Consider the following 26,297-nt stretch of genomic DNA (forward strand, 5'->3'; position numbering starts at 1 on the left):
CACAAGCAAACAACACAAAACTAAAGATTAAGTGAGTAAACTACAACTAAGAAGAACAAAAATTCTACTAATCCAAGAATTCTCAAATAACATCACTCCCCAGAAGCAGCGCCATTTTGATGTTTGCGTAATCAAGACACAACTTCCAATGCAAGTGTCTACGATCGTACAATAGTAAAGTAACCCAACCAAGGGTTGGGGTCGAGTCCCAAAGGAGTGGACTTGAGAATTAATAAAAAAATAAAATTAAGTTCTAATTAGTCATAGCTAAAAACATTATCAAATATAAACATGTTAAATCTAAGGGGTGACGCAAGCGTCAATTATCAATGGAGATTTGTGACAAGTAAGCAAAAACAGCAAAAATGGAAAGAGTACTAATCAAGGAGAGAGAATTCTTGGGATATGATAGGAATACGGGATAGACTAAACTATTGGGTATATGCTTTTGATAATAAATCCGTTGAATATGTGTGACTAGGCTAGACTATAATGGGGGTAAATTCTCTCTCGAGCAACTTACCCCGAATCAACTCAGTTTCTCTCGAACACCGAGTTGTCGCAGGAAGAACAACCTCCGCCTTAGCCCACTCACTCTCTCGAGCTGAGTGTGTGGGAGAAGGACTAGGGTTTACTCTCTCTAGCTGAACCTCATGTCGATCCAATCCCACCGGCCATCAATTTAGTAGTCTTAGTTTTACGACCTCTCTCTCGAGCAAGCCGAAAATACAAAGGTGAAATAGTATTTGCTACTACAATTTCATTAAGTTCCACCACAACTACTAAACGAAATCACATCTAATCAACAAATAAATCATCAACAAGCAAGACCCAACAGATAATCTAACCCATATTCACAAAATCACACCCCAAGAATTGAGGTTTTTAGCTAGACAAGTAAAAGAGATAGAAATTTATATCAATATGAGTTTGCATTCAAATGGGTATGAAGATTTAAGTCTCAAAACAAACAAAGACTGAAGAATCCACAAGACCCAAGTCCAAATTCATGGAGTTGAAATCCTTTGAATCTTTAAGTACTTCAAAACCCTCTCCAAACTTAGAACACAAAATTCTATGTTAAAAATTTCTATATTAAAAATCTGATATTAAGCTACAACTCTCAACGAGTATTTATAGTTTTCAAAAATCTGTGTTGCAGTGGATCATTTGACGTCGTTAGTCGATATCGCCGATCAACTCGGTGATCCACCCTTTGGTAGGTTTCATCGTCCTCTTGCTATGTCCTTCAGCATCGTCATGTTTTGGATCATTGGGCGACATAGTACTACTTCACGAAATTGCTCGGCGACACGCCGACTGCTCCTTTTCACCGCCGATTTGATCCTTTCTTTCAGGGCTCCGTACACTAGAACAAAAGGTGAGGATAAGACCTTTTGGCGACTCGCCGAATGGGTTCGGCAATTCTCAGATCTTTATTTCTTCGTTCTTTCAGCTTCCGTTGTTCCTTTTTTTTTGCTAAGTAGTGTCCATGCTTTCCCTCAAACTCCACATACCTGAAACTTAAGGGTTTGCATCAGATATTTAGACAAAATATGCATTTGAGGGCACTAATTCTATCAAAATAAACCCCTAAATGAGTCCAATTTGTGGATTCATCAGTCTACAATGCTTCGAACCCAATTATTCATAAACCCAATTGAAAATCCTCAAAACCAAGTCTCTAAAGCTTCAAAGTCTACAATGGAAAACTCAGGAGAACTGAATTTAGTTTCTACAATGCTTCAATTCTCATCTGATCTTTTTCAAATCTCAATTTATACTTTCCCAAATTTTAACCTTCACAACTATCAAGAGAAATAAGTCATCATCACCAACCAGGTCGGTGACGCACCCTTTGCTCCAATAGATGGCTGGTTTGCCTTGGCTCTTAGTCCTCAGGGTTCTGTGACTTTAGGCGATACAAGTTGATGACACCAAGTCATTCGGCGGCCCGCCGACTATCCATTTCCATCGCCAAGTAGGTTCTTCCCCAGGGGTGGCATGTTGGAACGTTATGTGAGCTAAAGAGCCACTCGGTGGCTCACCGAATGGTCTTGGTGATCAGTAGGATTGCCTTCCTTCAACTTTTTCACCTTTTTTGCTCCTTTTTACCCGGTAATGTCCGTGCCTTGATCCTTAGCCTTCATTGCTGCAAATCAACACTTTAACAACAGCTTAGACCATAAATTAGGAATTGAGTACACTTATACTATGAAAACAAAGCCCTAAATGAGTCGAAATATCAGACTCATCAATACCCCCAACTTAAAATTTTGTTTTTCCTTAAGTAAAACACAAGATGAATCAGTTCAACAAGAATGTCTACAAACAGTGGTACTAAAGACTCAACACAAATGCAAACAAGAGGTTCAAACTACACATACAATGTTCAATTGTGCACTCTAAGTTTCAAATTGTGACTCACCATACTCAAGCTTACAATGCTTTCTCGAAATGCAAGTTCAAGCTCAACAAAAGCATTCAAATGCCCTCACAACAAGGATAATTCCATGCTAACACAAAATTTCTCTACAATTTAAGATACCAGAATCAAATGCAACTCTCACACTCACAAAGATGAACACATGCATGATTCCACTCATAGGTTTGCCCTTATTTTCCAATCAACATTCGTTTCAGCTCACTTAAGATCACAAAGGTCTTTTCAAGGCTTGTAACGGGGCTTCGTGTAAAGGTATGGCCATTTTTTCTTAGTATCTTCTACCTTCATGAAGTATGACCTGAAAATCACTTTTTATCCTTCTCTTTAACATTCACACGTTCACAATTCCCCCTCTTATTTCATTTAAACAAGCCTCTTTCGATACCCCATTTCTTTTACTCCTTTCACACACTTTATTTCACAACCTTTTCTCTTTTTCAGTTTTTTTGCATTTTCACCTTTCTTATTTTTTACATGGAGGGGTTCCGTATTTTTCAAAACAATCCATCAACACGGGGAATTTTTCAGACTTCTTCACTTTCCTCATTTTTCACCACAGCCCCAACTTAGGCGTTTGGCCTAAGTTGGCTATTCAAATAACCAAAATTTCATAAAGGTTATAGGTGATAGGACAAAAGGGGTCAAAGTTGTTCAAGTTTCTTCCAAGGAAAAAGATAGGCTCAAAAGGTACCAAGAAGGGTTCACACTTCTCACAGGGTGCCACAAAGAGGTATGTTATCAATTTGGTTCACTCTTCAAAACTTTTGCCTAAGATCATTTCAATCGCTTGCTTCACTCAATCAATCGGGACTAACGGGGAAAATTCTAGGTGTCATCAAGCATAATATTCAAGACAACCTCACCATACAAGGCATTCGATACCATTATCAAACAAGACACCACACTTTCTAGGTAGCGTGCAATGTTCATCACAAGAGACTTAATCGACAACCGGCTAGTCACAATGAGTTGCTAAGATTTCACATATGACCTATGTAACATAGTTTACCTCATCATAGCCGCACATTCGTATCGTTCAATTGAGAGAACTATTCAATTCATCGGTATTGACCACAAACGACACTCAAAAATGCAAGAGAACCTCCACAATCAAACACAAAAGAGGTGGAACAATTTTAAAAATCGGTTCCAAACCATTTGCAAAATAAAAACAATGGACCAATATGGATCAACAACCAAGATAATATATATATATATATATATATATAACACCAATAAGCTCCAAAATTCACAAAACCAAAACCAACAACAAAAATGCTCACAAAAACAACCCAATAGAGGTAGGTATGGAAATACCTCACCTCGCCAACAAAAATAAGCAGTTGTCCACAAACGCAAAGAATAACAAAAACAGTCTATAAAGTAACAGAAAGGGAGGTACAAGAGTCATCCTGCCAGTCTAGGCCTGGGGTAAAGTCTGCATATCAGTCACTCCCTCTGTCGGGGCATCAGTGACCGGCTCAACAGCATACTTGGGCTCCACTAGATCCGACCATAGATTTATCCCTCAAAGAGGCCTGCACAGTTGTCACATACATGGCACCCTCCAGGTCTGCCAAATCATACACTGCCTCTTCTTTAACTCCTAGCTTTTCCTAATCCATATCTGCTTTGGACTCACAGTCATCAGAATCAGCTCTAATCTAATCTCTGGTAGTAGCCAGAGGAACCTCCGAACTAGCTCGAATATTTGTGCTCAGGACCTCTAGAATCTCCACCATACTGAACAACCGACAAGTTAGTTTTTTGAGTGACCGGGGAGAAGGACCCTTAACTGGGTGGTGCCTGGACCAATGTATGTGCTGGAGCTAAAGGAGGAGGAGTAGGCATCAGAGGCTCTGGGATCCTAAACAGATCTTGCATAGCTTTGGAGCAAAGCTCCGCTCTCATGGCATGTAGTAATGGATCATTTTCCAGCATAGAGATAGAGGCTGGAGAACTATCCTTAGAACTACCCTCGTCGGATGGAGTGAGGTATGTGTCATAAATCCCCTCACTGTCGAAACTCTCTGCTACTGTTAAGGGTTGCATAGGGCCTTTGCTCTTTCCCTTTCCCTCTTTCAGAGGAAGTTTGGTAGCTAGGGCCCGGGATGTAGCCCCATCCTCATTTATAACCATACCACGTGCCCACTTTCGGGGTAGTTGATTCCTACCAGCAACCTTTGGTCTATCCATTCCGGCAAAAAATGTGGAAAACGTTAGATGAGGTTAAGAAAAGTTCTAAGTAAATAGTTGCACGAAGGCTCATCGAACTGGTCTGAGAGTCGGTCGAACCACTTTGGCGAGCCAGGTCAGGCTCGCCGAAAGTTCCACAACAAAAATACTCAAATATTAAAGCTGGTCGGCGATGTCAAGGGCCATTTGACGGATCACCAACACCTTTCGGTGAACTATAAGTATCTCACCGAAAGTTACAAAACAACATCACAAATTAGGGGCGCAGAAAGGCCATCAAGGAGTACTTTTAGCGAGTCACCGAGTGGACTCGGCTAGCACAGAAATATCACCAAAAGTTACAGAACTCAAACTCACAATTAAGGGAATTAATAAGCGATCTATGGGACGTTAGGCAAACTGCCTAACCACTCGGTGAGCTCGACCCAGCTCACAACCAAGCCCAACGTGCCACATTTGTACCTCGTATTTCAAAATCAAGCCTGTAACCCATGAAAACAAAACTAAACACTCACATTATGAAATTAACTCAAGATACATAAGATCAATGTCGTCGGGGTACTCAGACTTCCCCTGATTTCGGAAAAATTAGCCAATTGACGTCTTTTTCCCTTAAGAATGATGTCAATCGCTCTATCATCAGGAAAAAATTTGACAATTAGCACAATTTGGGGTTACTCAAACTTCACCCCGTTAGACCCACAACAATTTCAACGCAACCCAACAATTTTAACAATCAACAACATGGGAAATTCGCATTTAACAGAATTTTACCAGAATCCCCACCAAACTGGGTTGTTCCAACAGCGGTCCTAGTCGGGCTCGCCAGGCCTGTTCGGTGAGTCGCCGACTGGACTTTTGGGCTCGCCTAATTGCTATTTTCCCAAATTCAGCTTTTCAACCTGCACATTCAACATTTGTTACTTAAAACAACACTAATAAAAGCATTAAAACTTGGGCTGCCTCCTAAGAAGCGCCTTATTTAACATCGTGGCACGACGTGGATATGCTTTCAAGGTTCATTTTTAGGGTTAGCAAAGGTACCACTTGGTAGACCCCATTTCAGCCTTGGGTTCAAATGAGATGAAATTTGACCCATTTGCGTTTCCAATTGTTTGATGGACACTGAGTGAGAGGTGACCGTCTGATTGAGCATGGAAACATCCTCTTTCATTTCTTTCAAAACTTTGACTGACCCTTCCACTTTATTTAGAATGGGTGGAAGCATGTCTTATGTATGGAAGCTCTTCGACTCAGCTCTTTGCTCCTTGGCATTTTTGGCGTTCATAAGGTGGAACGTATCGATCTTTGTTACCATCACTTTTCTTTCAAGTAGCACCTGAACACACCATTCTCTATCATGGTCTCTCCATCCATCATCCCTTTCTCTATTCCAACCCGGATTTCTACCTGATCTTGAATAGCTCGAACAGAAACCTCCTCCTTGATTAGAAAGAAAATCCACTTCCTCATTATACAGAGTCTCAAAGTATGCCTCCTCAGGGTTTTCTCCACCAACACCAACAGCATTTACACTCTTCAACCCACTATCCATCACATTATTTCGACAAGATATCTAGTTGGGTCATAATTTTGACCATAATTTGGTCTCACTCTTGATCTTTCTCGATCTGCTCCTTTGTCATCCTAAAGGTTAGTGGAGACACCTGGACCTCTCGAGTGTACCATGATTTGTTGTCTTTGTCATGCCATCGAGGGAGATTAGATGCTATTTCAAAAAGGTTATTGTATTATACCCCCTGGAACAAGTTGATCAACAACACTTTTGTTCACTGAGTTAAGACTTCTATAGAAGTGTTATAACAACACATCGTTTGGAAGTCCATGAGTAGGACATTGAAGTACCAACTTCTTAAATCTCAGCCACGTCCCGTGGATTGGTTCACCCTCCAAGCGTTTGAAACCTTGAATACTATCTCTTAATGTCATCATCCTTGAAGGAGGAAAGAACCTTGCAAAGAAAGCCAGGGTAAGTTCATCCCAAGTAGTAATGGAATTCCTCGGTAGTTCAGATATCCACCTGGTAGCTTCCCCCATGAAATAAAATGGGAACAACCAGAGACTGATTGATTCTTGATAGATGTTCTTGAATGACAACGAACCACTTACGTCTATAAAATTTTGAATATGTTCATGGGGATCCTCATGAGTAAGTCCTCCATATAATCCTTTCATTTGCAAGAGCTATAGCATTTTGCTAGTGACATGGAAGACAATATTCCCCTCAACAGGAGGTAATCGTATAGCACCAACACCACCCAATTGAATCGGAGTAATTAACATCATTCAGATTTTTGATATCATCTTGGTGGCCAATTTGGCTACCATTACACCCATTCACGCTCATCTCTTCTTCCGTTCAAACACAGCCAACACAAACACAAAACAATGTAATTCGATACAACTACAACATAGAAGATCACAATTCAAACTTCAATAAGAGAATTCTAAACAACCCCAGTACCTGGCAGCGACACCATTCTTGATAAATGCTCAACTACACCTCATCCAATACTAGGTGTAGGAGATCCTAATCTAGTATAAAACCCAACGAAGAGAAAGGGTCAAACCAACAAGGAGCGGTACAAGTTCAAATTCAGTTACGAAGTTACAAATGTGGTTTAATCAGTTATAGGAATAAAAATAATTGCAAACATTTAGATAAATCAAAAAGGTTGGCAACGAATGTCAGATGGGGGGATTGGTTTGTTAATTAGAAACTAAAACAATTACCAAAACAGGGGAATCAACAAGTAGAGAAGAATTTTTGGGGATGTGATCGATTATAGGGTAATTTTGCTATATGGGTAATTGGCAATCACTAACAATTGCTAAATCTAAGTGGGTAGGCTAGACTACAGATGTAATAGCTTTCTCTCGAACAACTATTACGATTCAAGCGAATTCTCTCGAACCTCGACAAGTTTTATAATGTAAACAACTCAAAACCTTAATTTATCTACTCTCTCAAGCTAGATAGGTAGAATCGAGTTTAGGATTCACTCTCTCGATGTGAACCCACATCAGCCCAATAACTACAATCATTACTCAAAAACCTTGGTTCTAAAATCTCTCTCAAAAAAGCCCAAAACACTAAGCTAGAATTGCATTTGCAACTACAATTCACACAACTATTTATTAAACCCACTTCAATTAATTAAAAGTAGTAAACAACAATACCCATAAGCTAATTAAGCCAATAGACACATGATCACACACCAAGAATTGGGGTTTCAGTTACACATCATAAAAAGGAAGAAACAATTACCAACTATGTTAGTCATGAGTTGGGTAATGGTTTCCAAGTGTATACAATGATTCAAATTGAATTAATTCAAAAACCCAACTGAAAATCCTCAAAACCAAGTCTCAAAAGCTTCAGTCTACAATGGAAAACTCAGGAACCTAGATTTAGTTTCTATAATGCTTCAATTCTCATCTGATCTTTTTCAAATCTCAATTTATACTTTCCCAAATTTGGCCTTCAGGTCCATTAGGGGAAATAAGTCATGCATTGCAATCGAGGTAGGCGACACGCCCTTTGCTCTAATCCATCATCGGTTTGCCTTGGCTCTTTAGACTTCAAGGTTCTGTTACTTTAGGTGATCTAGGTTGATATCGCCGAGTCGTTCAGTGGTCCGCCGACTATCCATTTCCATCGCCAAATAGGTTCTTCCCCAGGGCTAGCATACTGTAACTTTAGGCAGGCTGAAGAGCCACTCGGCGGCTCACCGAGTGGTCTTGGCAATCACCTGGATTGCCTTCCTTCAACTTCTTCACCTTTTTCATTCCTTTTTACCCGGTAATGTCCTTGCCTTGCTCCTTAGCCTTCATTGCTGCAAATCAACACTTTAACATTTGTTTAGAGCATAAATTAGGCATTGGGGGCACTTATACTATGAAAACAAAGTTCCAAATGAGTTAAAATCTCAGACTCATCAAGGGTCGGGATTGTAATGAGTAAAATATGCTTGAACAATATGTCTTTTAAAAAATCTGGGTTTCAACCCAATTTTACCATCTTTGATCTTAGGGGAACACTTGGGAGGTTATTTCTTAAAGGTTTTTTTTTCTGTGAGATCATTTAGGTAAGTGTTTTTGACAAATTTACTTTAAACATCGCGATGGTTTAGGATTTTAAACATCAAATTATTGAGTTTGATGTTCAAAGTTTGGGAGATTTTCAAGATCTCTAGGTTTTGAAATAAATGGTGATTGAGGAGTGATTTCGACTAAATTTTTAATTGGTTTTCACCGTTGACTTCCAAATCCTTTGGGTAACATTATTTTACAAGAATTTCCATATTTAACCCTAGTTTTAATCAAATTGGCCCCATTTTCCAAAAACTTTGATTTGGGTTTTATTTTGAATTCTTATTTTGTTTCCTTATTTAATTAGATTTTGTTGATTTGGAGACCCTACAAAAAGGGAAAACTCATTATCATGGTGATTGCTTGTTTTCTTGAGGCAAGTGGATCTCTTCACTCTTTGTTAAGTATAATGAACCTTGGATGCCATTGTTTGATTGTAAGTAATGGGAAAAGGTGAAGGGTTTTACATGATTTTGAGTATCGATCATATAATGAATATGATCTAGAACTGATAATGTGGGGTAAAAGACAAATTTTTTTTATACTGTGGTATTGTAAGTCTTTATGACATTGTGATAGTCGATCAACCATGAATGGTTGAACAATTGAACTAACGCCACCATGATATTGTGCCAAGATTATCTTTATTGACTTTTTGTTTTGTGGGTTGTTATCATTTCTCATCGAGCATTCCCATATATTATAATTGTATTTGGTGTTATGAAATAGTGTGGCAATGCTTTGGGAAGAATAATGAGAAATAAGGGACAAGTTGTAACACCTCAAACTTTCGAAAAGCGTAAAGTGGGTAAATGGAGAGGTCGGCAGGCCTAAAACAAATCATGAAGGGGAGGTCATTTAAAGCACCACTGGCCGTTTAGGGACAATGGTTGGTTGTTTAGGGAAACATGATTTGTGGCCTTCTTTGTACGTTTCCCTATACTGACTGTGTAGACCTATACGATCCGTTTAAACTTTAGGTCACCCGTCATCTTTAAGATTGGCTCATGTTGGTATTTTTCCTATGTGTTTGGTACCTAAGATATGACATTTTAACCCCTATTTCAAAGACCTATATAAGTGATTTAAGTCCTAAAACTCCTCATTTTAAATCATTCATCTAATTCCTAAATATCCCTCCAAGTTCACCCCAAAATCTTCTCTAAAGGTAAGGAAGAAGAAGCTAAGTTTCACTTCAAAATTTCAAATTCATCGTAGCTTTTGGGCATTTGATAACTAAGGTATGTTAGTATTCACCTATGAAGTCCTTTCCTCCATAGGTTCCTAAAATCTTCAACTTTTACAAGTTAGATTCTCAATTGAAAGTTGGGATTTTATTCAATCTTGATGGTTCTTTTTAATTATAATTCAATTGATTGTTTTCTATCTTTTAATGCATGAACTGAAGTATTACATGTTTTTGAGTTGAACTCATATTATCCCATGCATTATCCATTATCTTTAGACTATGAACACATGTTGAAGCTTAAGAACTATGAAATATGAATTTATGAAGATATGCATGCTTTTATGAAGTTGATTTAAATGATTTGAGGATTCTTTGAGAGAAAAGTATCGTTGTTGTTGTTGTTGTTGCGAAAGGTTTTCTTACACACTACTATGATCATGATTGTGAAAGGATTTCTCACATAAAGGATTCATAAAGTTGAAAGTTTTTCTAACCTAAGTTGAATGAAGTTTAGGAGCTATTCTAAATGCACTCTAGCTTGAATTGGTTTCGTAATTTTACCTTTCAATGGATGATAATATGACTATGACTAATGACTATTTCGTGAGATTTTACTTTGCACCGAGTGGACTAGTGGCAATTACCCATGTCCCATAAACTATGTGCCATTATAGGATGTTGTCTCGGATAGACATAAGCTAGTGGATTCACTTTAGCTCAAACTCATGGTTCTTACCTTTGCAAGTAAGGAAATCTCTTTTTCGGTGTGGGATAGACATTAGATTCCATGTTATAGCGCACATGTTCTGTGTCGGTTACATGGTAAACTTCCAATAATAATGAACTAAGGTTAATTTAAAGTATCTCACAATTGTTTCCAAGTTGTTAAGCTTCAATTGACCATGATTATGACTTATGTTTTATAACCTCTTGTCTTATGATTTAACTTGGTCATTGATTTTCATGTAAAGTCGTTTTTAGCATGATTTCATAACTTTTATGCATTGTGATCATACTTGGTACATTCCAAGTTGTCTCACTCTTGATCTTTCTCGATCTGCTCCTTTGTCATCCTAAAGGTCAGTGGAGACACCTGGACCTCTCGAGTGTACCATGATTTGTTGTCTTTGTCATGCCATCGAGGAGATTAGATGCTATTTCAAAAGGTTATTGTATTATACCCCCTGGAACAAGTTGATCAACAACACTTTTGTTCACTGAGTCAAGACTTCTATAGAAGTGTTATAACAACACATCGTTTGGAAGTCCATGAGTAGGACATTGAAGTACCAACTTCTTAAATCTCAGCCACGTCCCGTGGATTGGTTCACCCTCCAAGCGTTTGAAACCTGAATACTATCTCTTAATGTCATCATCCTTGAAGGAGGAAAGAACCTTGCAAAGAAAGCCAGGGTAAGTTCATCCCAAGTAGTAATGGAATTCCTCGGTAGTTCAGATATCCACCTGGTAGCTTCCCCCATGAAATAAAATGGGAACAACCAGAGACTGATTGATTCTTGATAGATGTTCTTGAATGACAACGAACCACTTACGTCTATAAAATTTTGAATATGTTCATGGGGATCCTCATGAGTAAGTCCTCCATATAATCCTTTCATTTGCAAGAGCTATAGCATTTTGCTAGTGACATGGAAGACAATATTCCCCTCAATAGGAGGTAATCGTATAGCACCAACACCACCCAATTGAATCGAGTAATTAACATCATTCAGATTTTCGATATCATCTTGGTGGCCAATTTGGCTACCATTACACCCATTCACGCTCATCTCTTCTTCCGTTCAAACACAGCCAACACAAACACAAAACAATGTAATTCGATACAACTACAACATAGAAGATCACAATTCAAACTTCAATAAGAGAATTCTAAACAACCCCAGTACCTGGCAGCGACACCATTCTTGATAAATGCTCAACTACACCTCATCCAATACTAGGTGTAGGAGATCCTAATCTAGTATAAAACCCAACGAAGAGAAAGGGTCAAACCAACAAGGAGCGGTACAAGTTCAAATTCAGTTACGAAGTTACAAATGTGGTTTAATCAGTTATAGGAATAAAAATAATTGCAAACATTTAGATAAATCAAAAAGGTTGGCAACGAATGTCAGATGGGGGGATTGGTTTGTTAATTAGAAACTAAAACAATTACCAAAACAGGGGAATCAACAAGTAGAGAAGAATTTTTGGGGATGTGATCGATTATAGGGTAATTTTGCTATATGGGTAATTGGCAATCACTAACAATTGCTAAATCTAAGTGGGTAGGCTAGACTACAGATGTAATAGCTTTCTCTCGAACAACTATTACGATTCAAGCGAATTCTCTCGAACCTCGACAAGTTTTATAATGTAAACAACTCAAAACCTTAATTTATCTACTCTCTCAAGCTAGATAGGTAGAATCGAGTTTAGGATTCACTCTCTCGATGTGAACCCACATCAGCCCAATAACTACAATCATTACTCAAAAACCTTGGTTCTAAAATCTCTCTCAAAAAAGCCCAAAACACTAAGCTAGAATTGCATTTGCAACTACAATTCACACAACTATCTATTAAACCCACTTCAATTAATTAAAAGTAGTAAACAACAATACCCATAAGCTAATTAAGCCAATAGTCACATGATCACACCCCAAGAATTGGGGTTTCAGTTACACATCATAAAAAGGAAGAAACAATTACCAACTATGTTAGTCATGAGTTGGGTAATGGTTTCCAAGTTTATACAATGATTCAAATTGAATTAATTCAAAAAACCCAACTGAAAATCCTCAAAACCAAGTCTCAAAAGCTTCAGTCTACAATGGAAAACTCAGGAACCTAGATTTAGTTTCTATAATGCTTCAATTCTCATCTGATCTTTTTCAAATCTCAATTTATACTTTCCCAAATTTGGCCTTCAGGTCCATTAGGGGAAATAAGTCATGCATTGCAATCGAGGTAGGCGACACGCCCTTTGCTCTAATCCATCATCGGTTTGCCTTGGCTCTTAGACTTCAAGGTTCTGTTACTTTAGGTGATCTAGGTTGATATCGCCGAGTCGTTCAGTGGTCCGCCGACTATCCATTTCCATCGCCAAATAGGTTCTTCCCCAGGGCTAGCATACTGTAACTTTAGGCAGGCTGAAGAGCCACTCGGCGGCTCACCGAGTGGTCTTGGCAATCACCTGGATTGCCTTCCTTCAACTTCTTCACCTTTTTCATTCCTTTTTACCCGGTAATGTCCTTGCCTTGCTCCTTAGCCTTCATTGCTGCAAATCAACACTTTAACATTTGTTTAGAGCATAAATTAGGCATTGGGGGCACTTATACTATGAAAACAAAGTTCCAAATGAGTTAAAATCTCAGACTCATCAAGGGTCGGGATTGTAATGAGTAAAATATGCTTGAACAATATGTCTTTTAAAAAATCTGGGTTTCAACCCAATTTTACCATCTTTGATCTTAGGGGAACACTTGGGAGGTTATTTCTTAAAGGTTTTTTTTCTGTGAGATCATTTAGGTAAGTGTTTTTGACAAATTTACTTTAAACATCGCGATGGTTTAGGATTTTAAAACATCAAATTATTGAGTTTGATGTTCAAAGTTTGGGAGATTTTCAAGATCTCTAGGTTTTGAAATAAATGGTGATTGAGGAGTGATTTCGACTAAATTTTTAATTGGTTTTTCACCGTTGACTTCCAAATCCTTTGGGTAACATTATTTTACAAGAATTTCCATATTTAACCCTAGTTTTAATCAAATTGGCCCCATTTTCCAAAAACTTTGATTTGGGTTTTATTTTGAATTCTTATTTTGTTTCCTTATTTAATTAGATTTTGTTGATTTGGAGACCCTACAAAAAGGGAAAAACTCATTATCATGGTGATTGCTTGTTTTCTTGAGGCAAGTGGATCTCTTCACTCTTTGTTAAGTATAATGAACCTTGGATGCCATTGTTTGATTGTAAGTAATGGGAAAAGGTGAAGGGTTTTACATGATTTTGAGTATCGATCATATAATGAATATGATCTAGAACTGATAATGTGGGGTAAAAGACAAATTTTTTTTATACTGTGGTATTGTAAGTCTTTATGACATTGTGATAGTCGATCAACCATGAATGGTTGAACAATTGAACTAACGCCACCATGATATTGTGCCAAGATTATCTTTATTGACTTTTTGTTTTGTGGGTTGTTATCATTTCTCATCGAGCATTCCCATATATTATAATTGTATTTGGTGTTATGAAATAGTGTGGCAATGCTTTGGGAAGAATAATGAGAAATAAGGGACAAGTTGTAACACCTCAAACTTTCGAAAAGCGTAAAGTGGGTAAATGGAGAGGTCGGCAGGCCTAAAACAAATCATGAAGGGAGGTCATTTAAAGCACCACTGGCCGTTTAGGGACAATGGTTGGTTGTTTAGGGAAACATGATTTGTGGCCTTCTTTGTACGTTTCCCTATACTGACTGTGTAGACCTATACGATCCGTTTAAACTTTAGGTCACCCGTCATCTTTAAGATTGGCTCATGTTGGTATTTTTCCTATGTGTTTGGTACCTAAGATATGGACATTTTAAACCCCTATTTCAAGACCTATATAAGTGATTTAAGTCTAAAACTCCTCATTTTAAATCATTCATCTAATTCCTAAATATCCCTCCAAGGTTCACCCCAAAATCTTCTCTAAAGGTAAGGAAGAAGAAGCTAAGTTTCACTTCAAAATTTCAAATTCATCGTAGCTTTTGGGCATTGATAACTAAGGTATGTTAGTATTCACCTATGAAGTCCTTTCCTCCATAGGTTCCTAAAATCTTCAACTTTTACAAGTTAGATTCTCAATTGAAAGTTGGGATTTTATTCAATCTTGATGGTTCTTTTAATTATAATTCAATTGATTGTTTTCTATCTTTTAATGCATGAACTGAAGTATTACATGTTTTTGAGTTGAACTCATATTATCCCATGCATTATCCATTATCTTTAGACTATGAACACATGTTGAAGCTTAAGAACTATGAAATATGAATTTATGAAGATATGCATGCTTTTATGAAGTTGATTTAAATGATTTGAGGATTCTTTGAGAGAAAAGTATCGTTGTTGTTGTTGTTGTTGCGAAAGGTTTTCTTACACACTACTATGATCATGATTGTGAAAGGATTTCTCACATAAAGGATTCATAAAGTTGAAAGTTTTTCTAACCTAAGTTGAATGAAGTTTAGGAGCTATTCTAAATGCACTCTAGCTTGAATTGGTTTCGTAATTTTACCTTTCAATGGATGATAATATGACTATGACTAATGACTATTTCGTGAGATTTTACTTTGCACCGAGTGGACTAGTGGCAATTACCCATGTCCCATAAACTATGTGCCATTATAGGATGTTGTCTCGGATAGACATAAGCTAGTGGATTCACTTTAGCTCAAACTCATGGTTCTTACCTTTGCAAGTAAGGAAATCTCTTTTCCGGTGTGGGATAGACATTAGATTCCATGTTATAGCGCACATGTTCTGTGTCGGTTACATGGTAAACTTCCAATAATAATGAACTAAGGTTAATTTAAAGTATCTCACAATTGTTTCCAAGTTGTTAAGCTTCAATTGACCATGATTATGACTTATGTTTTATAACCTCTTGTCTTATGATTTAACTTGGTCATTGATTTTCATGTAAAGTCGTTTTTAGCATGATTTCATAACTTTTATGCATTGTGATCATACTTGGTACATTCCAAGTTGTCTCACTCTTGATCTTTCTCGATCTGCTCCTTTGTCATCCTAAAGGTCAGTGGAGACACCTGGACCTCTCGAGTGTACCATGATTTGTTGTCTTTGTCATGCCATCGAGGAGATTAGATGCTATTTCAAAAGGTTATTGTATTATACCCCCTGGAACAAGTTGATCAACAACACTTTTGTTCACTGAGTCAAGACTTCTATAGAAGTGTTATAACAACACATCGTTTGGAAGTCCATGAGTAGGACATTGAAGTACCAACTTCTTAATCTCAGCCACGTCCCGTGGATTGGTTCACCCTCCAAGCGTTTGAAACCTTGAATACTATCTCTTAATGTCATCATCCTTGAAGGAGGAAAGAACCTTGCAAAGAAAGCCAGGGTAAGTTCATCCCAAGTAGTAATGGAATTCCTCGGTAGTTCAGATATCCACCTGGTAGCTTCCCCCATGAAATAAAATGGGAACAACCAGAGACTGATTGATTCTTGATAGATGTTCTTGAATGACAACGAACCACTTACGTCTATAAAATTTTGAATATGTTCATGGGGGATCCTCATGAGTAAGTCCTCCATATAATCCTTTCATTTGCAAGAGCTATAGCATTTTGCTAGTGACATGGAAGACAATATTCCCCTCAATAGGAGGTAATCGTATAGCACCAACACCACCCAATTGAATCGAGTAATTAACATCATTCAGATTTTCGATATCATCTTGGTGGCCAATTTGGCTACCATTACACCCATTCACGCTCATCTCTTCTTCCGTTCAAAACACAGCCCAACACAAACACAAAACAATGTAATTCGATACAACTACAACATAGAAGATCACAATTCAAACTTCAATAAGAGAATTCTAAACAACCCCAGTACCTGGCAGCGACACCATTCTTGATAAATGCTCAACTACACCTCATCCAATACTAGGTGTAGGAGATCCTAATCTAGTATAAAACCCAACGAAGAGAAAGGGTCAAACCAACAAGGAGCGGTACAAGTTCAAATTCAGTTTACGAAGTTACAAATGTGGTTTAATCAGTTATAGGAATAAAAATAATTGCAAACATTTAGATAAATCAAAAAGGTTGGCAACGAATGTCAGATGGGGGGATTGGTTTGTTAATTAGAAAACTAAAACAATTACCAAACAGGGGAATCAACAAGTAGAGAAGAATTTTTGGGGATGTGATCGATTATAGGGTAATTTTGCTATATGGGTAATTGGCAATCACTAACAATTGCTAAATCTAAGTGGGTAGGCTAGACTACAGATGTAATAGCTTTCTCTCGAACAACTATTACGATTCAAGCGAATTCTCTCGAACCTCGACAAGTTTTATAATGTAAACAACTCAAAACCTTAATTTATCTACTCTCTCAAGCTAGATAGGTAGAATCGAGTTTAGGATTCACTCTCTCGATGTGAACCCACATCAGCCCAATAACTACAATCATTACTCAAAAAACCTTGGTTCTAAAATCTCTCTCAAAAAAGCCCAAAACACTAAGCTAGAATTGCATTTGCAACTACAATTCACACAACTATCTATTAAACCCACTTCAATTAATTAAAAGTAGTAAACAACAATACCCATAAGCTAATTAAGCCAATAGTCACATGATCACACCCCAAGAATTGGGGTTTCAGTTACACATCATAAAAAGGAAGAAACAATTACCAACTATGTTAGTCATGAGTTGGGTAATGGTTTCCAAGTTTATACAATGATTCAAATTGAATTAATTCAAAAAACCCAACTGAAAATCCTCAAAACCAAGTCTCAAAAGCTTCAGTCTACAATGGAAAACTCAGGAACCTAGATTTAGTTTCTATAATGCTTCAATTCTCATCTGATCTTTTTCAAATCTCAATTTTATACTTTCCCAAATTTGGCCTTCAGGTCCAGTAGGGGGAAATAAGTCATGCATTGCAATCGAGGTAGGCGGACACGCCCTTTGCTCTAATCCATCATCGGTTTGCCTTGGCTCTTAGACTTCAAGGTTCTGTTACTTTAGGTGATCTAGGTTGATATCGCCGAGTCGTTCAGTGGTCCGCCGACTATCCATTTCCATCGCCAAATATGTTCTTCCCCAGGGCTAGCATATTGTAACTTTAGGCAGGCTGAAGAGCCACTCGGCGGTTCACCGAGTGGTCTTGGCAATCACCTGGATTGCCTTCCTTCAACTTCTTCACCTTTTTCATTCCTTTTTACCCGGTAATGTCCTTGGCCTTGCTCCTTAGCCTTCATTGCTGCAAATCAACACTTTAACATTTGTTTTAGAGCATAAATTAGGCATTGGGGGCACTTATACTATGAAAACAAAGTTCCAAATGAGTTAAAATCTCAGACTCATCAAGGGTCGGGATTGTAATGAGTAAAATATGCTTGAACAATATGTCTTTTAAAAAATCTGGGGTTTCAACCCAATTTTACCATCTTTGATCTTAGGGGAACACTTGGGAGGTTATTTCTTAAAGGTTTTTTTCTGTGAGATCATTTAGGTAAGTGTTTTTGACAAATTTACTTTAAACATCGCGATGGTTTAGGATTTTTAAACATCAAATTATTGAGTTTGATGTTCAAAGTTTCGGAGATTTTCAAGATCTCTAGGTTTTGAAATAAATGGTGATTGAGGAGTGATTTCGACTAAATTTTTAATTGGTTTTCACCGTTGACTTCCAAATCCTTTGGGTAACATTATTTTACAAGAATTTCCATATTTAACCCTAGTTTTAATCAAATTGGCCCCATTTTCCAAAAGCTTTGATTTGGGTTTTATTTTGAATTCTTATTTTGTTTCCTTATTTAATTAGATTTTGTTGATTTGGAGACCCTACAAAAAGGATCAACTAGTGCTTGATCACTCACAACAAAGATATTATCATCACACAAGAAAGTGCTATCAAGAACATCACAAGGTAAAGACTCACTATGCTCACATAAAGACAAGCTATTATTTATACTCAACGAGCTACTAGCCACACAATGATGTTCCAAGTTCAAGGAAGTGTAGGCGTTAGCATTGTTACCTTGTAGCTCATAGGAAGAAGTGTCGTCACCTTGGCTATCAACAATAGAGCACATTTTCTCATTTTGGAAGCTTTCAAGAACTTCATGATTCTTCACATTTTGAGGTGCCTCACTAGGTTTGCTTCCAAGGATACCTGCACAAATTTTCAAACAACTAGAGAAAGTAAAGTTACATGAGTTAGGAGAAAAATGTGACAACCCTCTCACAACACTCCACCCAACCTCTCCCTTTTCCACTCTAGAGTTGTCACTTTTCACATCCTTACTCCTCTCAATCTTTTGTCTCTCAATTTGATGGGAGTTAGGGCAAGTGCCAAGGATTCCTTTGGAAGGGTTAGAAGATCCCTTCAAGTTCAACTTCCATTTTGGTGCACAAGGAGTGGGTGTTTTGACTTCCATGTGCAACTCCTTAGTGCCAACCTTACAAGGAGTATCTTGTTTTTCTTCCAAGGGTAACTCCTTAGGCGTATCTTCATGGAATAACTTGCCTCTTTTGTACCATAGACGTAACCTTTTCAAAAACGAATATTTGGAATACCAAGTTAATTGTATGTTTGTATGAATACTTTACCAAAAAAAACTTCAAAAAATCAGAAAAACACAAAAAAAAATTCCAAATTTTATTAGTTTGGTTTGATTTATAAATTTAAAAATTTGACACAATTAGTTTGATTCAATATTTGAAAAATCCGAACCAACCTTGTCATATACACGGTACACCCCTAATTGAAGGGTCAATTAAGTCCTAAGATGATTGAATTTGACTATCCTAAAAACTGCTTAAAGATAATTCACATCCAACCACAAAAAACAAGAAATCCAAAAAACAATCCGAGATTGAAAAATCCAACTTCATTAATTTGATTCGATTTATAAATTTATAAGTGAATTGCTTTTACCATGATCTATGACAGATCCTACTACACGAAGGCGATTTTTTGGTGAATCTTAATGAGCTTTATTTTTATCGAGGCGATATCATAATACAAATAAAATGTTGCTGACTTATTTTCGATGGCCATCTCAACTTGGAGAAAGAGACAACACTATCGTAGGCATCAGTAGCTCTCTTGTAAGATGCCCTCCAAAAAGCAAAACCACAGTCACCAGATGCTCGAAAAGAACTGAGTCATCACTGGAAGAGACAACGGGGTGCGTAACAGTTCAAAGCTTATATGAATAACTTAACCAGTAGGACAGGTGACAAATTATCAGAATACAACCACTCCTAGGATTAATGTGAGGAAAATGATAAAGACAACTCGACAACAATACATCGACGTTAAGATTCAGTTGCTGTCATTGCAAGCCTGCCCGTCCCACTCTTAGTAATAACCAACCCCTTTGATTTCTGCTTGTGATTGCTGTGGGCCTTCATTCCCTCCATTCCCAAGGAAAACCAGACGACCTGCAATGCCCGGGGAATTAGGATTCATAAAGGTTCTTCTTGATGGACAATAAACAACTTTGTAATCTTCCTGTACCTATTGCTCATCATGCATCACTACAGGTATTAATAAGCCACAAGATTACAAGTACAAATGAGCTAGAATATCATACCACCCATGCTTTAGAACGAAAAACTTTCTCCAGTTAAAATGATAGCACACATGCTCTGATCATAGAGTTGGTGCCTCCATTAGCGGGTACCATGAGATTTCAGAAACAATTCCTTATTTATCAAGACACAACTTATTTTTTACTTGCATATCAATGAATTCTAGGTGGTTTCAGAATCCAGTGCAAGATGCATCTATTGTTTGCTTTGAAGCTCTTCAAAATTGGCTTTTAATTCAAGTATAGCACCTGGGTACTTTTCACCTGCAGCACATAAACTTGAGTTCTACAGGTCATCTTCAAAGTTCAACTAAAAGGGTTGCTATGATAGAAGATGGAAAAAAGAGATCAACTCATAATGCAATTTGCTGACTATGAAAGGTTACTGCAGCAACCAACCCAGCCTTCAAAAGAAGCAGTTGCTCAGAGGGTCACACAAGCACGGTAACCTAGACACTAGAATATATGTATATTTCCAACCTAGTTTGACCAAAGAGAGTATACAATTTCTAGTCAAGGCTAAACACGTATATAGACAAAGAAAGCACAAGACTCATTTTTGATGGCATACTAGAGAAAACAAAATAAAAGCTATGCATAGGGCTGAAATAGAAAACAGAATTTAAAACCTATGTTGCTTGTACGCTTCAAAAATGTTAATGGGTGTGTTGGATTCTCCAAAAGTAGTGTATTTCTGGAGAATCCAACACGGGTGCAGAATTAAAAGTGAAGAGACTGCAACTTAGTTTAAAAACTACATGCAGGAAAATGCAAGAGAAACTAACTGTAGTGAAGTAGAAAATAAGCATGATGCAGAAATAGATTTAGAAATTAAAGGCATAATACATAAATATGCCCTTTAACTTGACTTTTCAACTCACATTTATGCCCTCCAACTTTGAGTGCCCACAAGTAGACACTTAAACTTGTATAAAGTTGAACAAATAAACACACACGTCTTGCGTGGCATTCTACATGACAATTTCTGTCCTACGTGGTCCTACGTGTGTTATGCCACGTAGGATCCATGTGTCTACTTGTTCAACTTTACACAAGTTTAAGTGCCTACTTGTGTGACCCAAAGACGGAGGGCATAAATGTGAATGAGGCCAAGTTAAAGGCCAATTGCCAAAATTAAAACTATATGTACAAAAGTGAAAAAGCAACTAAACTTCGCTGAAGAAGTAGAAAAAACAAAGTAGCAAATTACCATTTTTTCGTATAGCAATCTCTCGTATGCGCCGTACGAGACCAGTGATAGGATCAGTGAAGATTTTTGTTTCAAGATTACCCTCTACATACAAGATTGAACTACAATTTGCAGTGCATCAAACAATTATCAGAAGGTCAGATCATTTGAAAGGAGATGAGCAAAAGTATGAAAATACAGATCAACAGAAAGTAAGCATTCAGTAAAAAATGCACAACAAGTTTTCACCAGATAGCCAAATTCAATCGCTTTTCCCTTCCTGGGAGGAAAATGGCCCTCAAATTTGGCTGAAAAATTAGCAATTAGTTATATATTTTTTAAAAAGATTGTGTTGTATAACACTGAACTATTCTTTTAGGGATGTACTGAAATTTTCTTTTGGGATTCTTATGATTTAGGGAAAAGCGAGAGCAGCGAATAAGCCAATTTTTTCATTGCAACTCATTAAAGGCCTAACCTTCAAGCAGGCTATTATATTGACTTCACAACAAATAAAATTAAAAGCGGCTAGATTAACACAACCTTCGTCAGGTTGAATTTTTTAAGTAAACAATGATAAGCATTAGCTAACACAGGAAATCACAGGCATAAATGAATGGCATAAGACCAAATTTAACTTAAACAGTAACGAGATGGAGGAAACCGGAAGCATACCCAGGAACAATACTCTTCACGGCCATTTCCCCCAACCTCTCTGGATAGACTGAGACTCTGTGCCACTGAACCGCACACCTATTGGCATATTCTCCTGGCTCTTCATTATCAAACGGCCTCCTGTTGTTCCGAATTCCACCTGTTCCAAGGGATAGCAGAGTCACTGTCCTCCCACTTTTCAACCTCTTTTGTATAGGTATCTGGCCAACTTGACCAACCATGATTGCCTGTCCCCAATTCCACATAAAAACATCAAACCAACGTATATTTGTGGAGTTAATATAATTATGACTATGATTGTTGCGTCTTCTATTTTTCTTCGTTTAGTGGGATAGAAAGTAGATATTGCAGCTATACCAATTTCTCTTTAAATACTGGAAAGACCATAATTTTCACACTGCTAATTCAAAAACAACTCAATCAATCAATCAACCATTCCCTAATCCCAATTTCAGCTAGGGGTACACTAGATGAATCTTATATATCCAATCTTCTCTATTCAGATCCATTTTGTTTCAATACTAAATAATTCCGCTAAAATGCCAAAAGCAAAAAAATAACAACAAATCCCCACTCAATCACCAAAAGATTTACAATGTATATATGCATGAACTCTATTAGTGCATTTACATATATAAAATACAGACACACAAACTACTATGAACTGTCAGGATCATATCTTTGTGAATTGTAACATGCAAAACAGTGTCTTAATCTATTAAATGCCAACAACCATGATTAGCTACATGAATCCTCACAACCATGATTCTCCATTTAAATTCATATTATACCGACAGTATGTAGAATAAAAATAAAAGAACCAAAAGAATAACAAATAAAGAGTGATATGAGTTAACTACATTTTTTACTAAAATAAACATCTCTGAAAGGGCTAATAGACTCAAAGAAAGCATAGGACCTAAAGTAAACATACTGACATGAACATATAACACCTATATAGATCCTTTTTTATTTCTTTAATAATTGAGACATCCCTGAGGGCCAGTGGCTCACAGTCCAAAACTCGGTAGATAATAGTCCCACCCCTCTACCCCTCAACTTAAATGCCAGGCTTTTGTCTGCAGTAAAATTCGAACCCCTGACGTACGCCGAACCCACAGATAACGAATTACATTTTACCACTAGACCAAGGCCCAGGGGCATATCACCTATATAAATCCTTTTCATTGTACCTATCTTTCGCTAAGTTTGCATGGTACTAAGAAATTACAGTATTACGAGATAACTCCTTCCATGTGATTTTAATTCTGCCTCGGCCTTTTAACACATTCACTCACCATGGTTTCACGCCTACGCATTGCTGCATTTGGAGATCAACGCAGGACATGACCAAACCATCCCAATAGACCTTTTCTTATTTCATCCTCAATGCGTGCTACTTGCACCTTCTGTCAAACGTTGTCATTTTTAATCTTGTCTAATCTTGTATGAGCATATTTACATCTTAGTATTTGCATCTTTGCGAGACTCATATTGTAGACGTGGAGGACTTTAATGCCCAACAGTCACTTCCATATAATATTGTTGGTCTCATAACCGATCTATAGAACTTACTTGTTACTTTGGTAGGCATCATTTTATCACGACATTCTAACAACACTCTTAGCAATACTTCTCCATTTCAATCATCCGATTTTGATTCTATGTGTCATATTTATCTTCATCTATCATTCCATTTTCCTAATATATAATGAGTCTAGATATCTGATTTCTATGCATTGAGACACCAAGATCCTGCCTTATCTCACCTCAACTTCACTGTTCTTAACTTCTTATCCTGACTTAACTTGTCGTGAATATATCCAGTCTTCCTACATATCCTCACACCCTTATTTTCTCCATAGTTTAAACTTTTGGTTAACTCCCTCATTGATTTCGTTAATTAGAACGATTTGGTCATCAAATAACATACATTATGCGAAATCAAGTTGTATTGTGTCAGTTCGCTCATCCATAAACAGGGTAAACAAGTACGACTCAATGTCAATCCCTGGAGTAAGTCCACGATGATGGAGAACTCCTTTATATCTCCTACTACTGTTCTAAGGCAAGTGATGAATCCTTCGTACATATCCTTTATGACACTTACAAATTCAATATAAATTTTTCTCTTCTTCAATACCCACGCAAAGGACCTTTCTTGGTAATCTATCATATGCTTTCTCCAAATTCCAAATAATAGATGAACAAGGTTCACAATCTAGCTTCATTTATCACAATTCACCTAGTAATACCTACTCCTAATCAATTCCCAAGTGGACAAAGAACAATTACATACTTAAACCCCATTATGTGCATGCATACCAACTATTGGCTCGTTCATATATCATTACATACAGAGCCACATATTGGTAAATACCACCCAAACACCTATCCCAATGGCCAACAGTCTTTTCCCAATAGACTCTTGGTATCTCAATGACTCAAACACCCAATCTCATCATTGGAGGTGGAGGGTCCTTTCAACTAAGCTATCCCTCCTAGTCATGGAGACACACAAGTTCATTCATGTAAATGGATAGAATCCTGTCGAATAACACGTGTTATTGAAAGCAATTTCTTTATACATAACTTACAACAAACAGATGCACCACAAGCAGTGTAAACTTGTCTCCATTTGCTATAATTTACCGTGTAAATACCTACATCCAAGCAAGTGTCAAGTAAACTATCAGCACTAAACATGCATTTAAACGCCCAATATGTATATGCATAAACCCGCTATTCACATCATCAACAAACAAAAACACACTATTTCATTTTTTGACCATGAACAAATAAAAACACAATTTCATATATGCAAACAGTTAGTATAACTTTCAAATGAATACCTAACATACAAAATCAATTTCTCAATCTGTTAATTGCGACAAATGGATACACAAGGTTTGCATATCTATCTCTATTTATCAAAATTCACCTTGTAAATACCAACGTCCAAGCCATTCTCGAGTGCACGTTCAATGTATTTGCGTTCTTGTTTCATCTCAGAAGCTGAAGGTGATGAAAAACCAGTTGATTCTGGTTCGGAGTCCGAAGCAGGCCCCAATTCAGTGTGGTCCGAATCCGGAGAGGAGAAATCGTCTGTGGCTGAAGAGATTTTTGTGCAAAAAGACAGTGAAGACAGCTGCGAAGCTTTTATGGAGCTAGGGTTTGTCAGCATCGTGCGTAAGAACTTTCTCGATAGTGAAGACGCCATTGATATTCCTTTGAATGTTAATTTTCTCCAGAAATGTAAATTTTATGAGCCCTAACTTAAACCCTTGGATGCCGTTTGGTGGGAACAATTTGGGAAAAATGAGTAGCTTAGTGAAAATTATGAACTTGTTTCGACTACTTTATCCTCTGCTTAAACATCTTCAATCCAAAATTATATTTTACTTCATTTACATTATTTTATTACATTGCATAAAATATTTAATTTTGACATATTATAAATGGAAAAAAGAGAATAATATTCTTGAACTATAAGAAAAGATCTAAAAATACTCTTCATTTCATCTATTTTGTTAAGAATAACCCTCTGATAATTTTTTAGGCTTCTTTATATCCTTAAAACTAACAACTTTTCTCTTATTTTATTTATAAAAAAATTATTTATTATGTGTCGTTTTTTATCAGGTGAAATAAAACCCTCCACCCCCACAAAGTTGATGACATGGAAAACAAGATTAGCATAATTATGTTGGATCCCTCACATTAAGCTTCCAAAGAATCTTCAGTAAAAATGAAATATTCGCCTCTAACTCATTGTTGGATAAATTTTCGAGAGATTATACAATGCTTGAAAATTCAGATAAAACAATCAAATTTTATTCTCTTCTCCACATTTCATATGTCAGAATCTGTAAATGTAAAATTATGTGTTTTATATCTGACTTTTATTGCTCATAATATTGATTTGTATTTTATCCAACAATATATTTTCAACAACCAATCAAACTTTTCAATTCATAATACCAGTTGGTATAAATTTTTCGCTAAAATTTAGTTACCGAAATTGATACTTCATTGAATCTTCAATTCACTTTATCTCTTTCTTGTTTTCAATTCTTAGCTTCTATTTAAAAAAAAACTAACTCTCAACTTCAATATCCTCTTATTTAATTTCTAATATT

At 37.0% G+C, this 26,297-nt stretch overlaps 1 protein-coding gene across 1 annotated transcript; it reads right to left on the reverse strand.

Annotated features, from left to right (window-relative positions):
- Positions 1-19,894: 19,894 nt before the first annotated feature.
- Positions 19,895-25,477, reverse strand: LOC125821764 (single-stranded DNA-binding protein, mitochondrial). The gene is made up of 4 exons (XM_049501142.1): positions 25,100-25,477; positions 22,159-22,385; positions 21,505-21,605; positions 19,895-20,145 (listed from the first exon to the last, which is right to left on the reverse strand). Exons 1-4 carry the CDS (start codon positions 25,376-25,378, stop codon positions 20,063-20,065), a joined length of 690 nt encoding a protein of 229 aa, XP_049357099.1. The 5' UTR covers positions 25,379-25,477; the 3' UTR covers positions 19,895-20,062.
- Positions 25,478-26,297: the final 820 nt, after the last annotated feature.

This window comes from Solanum verrucosum, unplaced genomic scaffold, assembly GCF_900185275.1.
Source record: "Solanum verrucosum unplaced genomic scaffold, falcon-dt-bn FXZP01000210.1, whole genome shotgun sequence".
Classification (NCBI taxonomy): domain Eukaryota; kingdom Viridiplantae; phylum Streptophyta; class Magnoliopsida; order Solanales; family Solanaceae; genus Solanum; species Solanum verrucosum.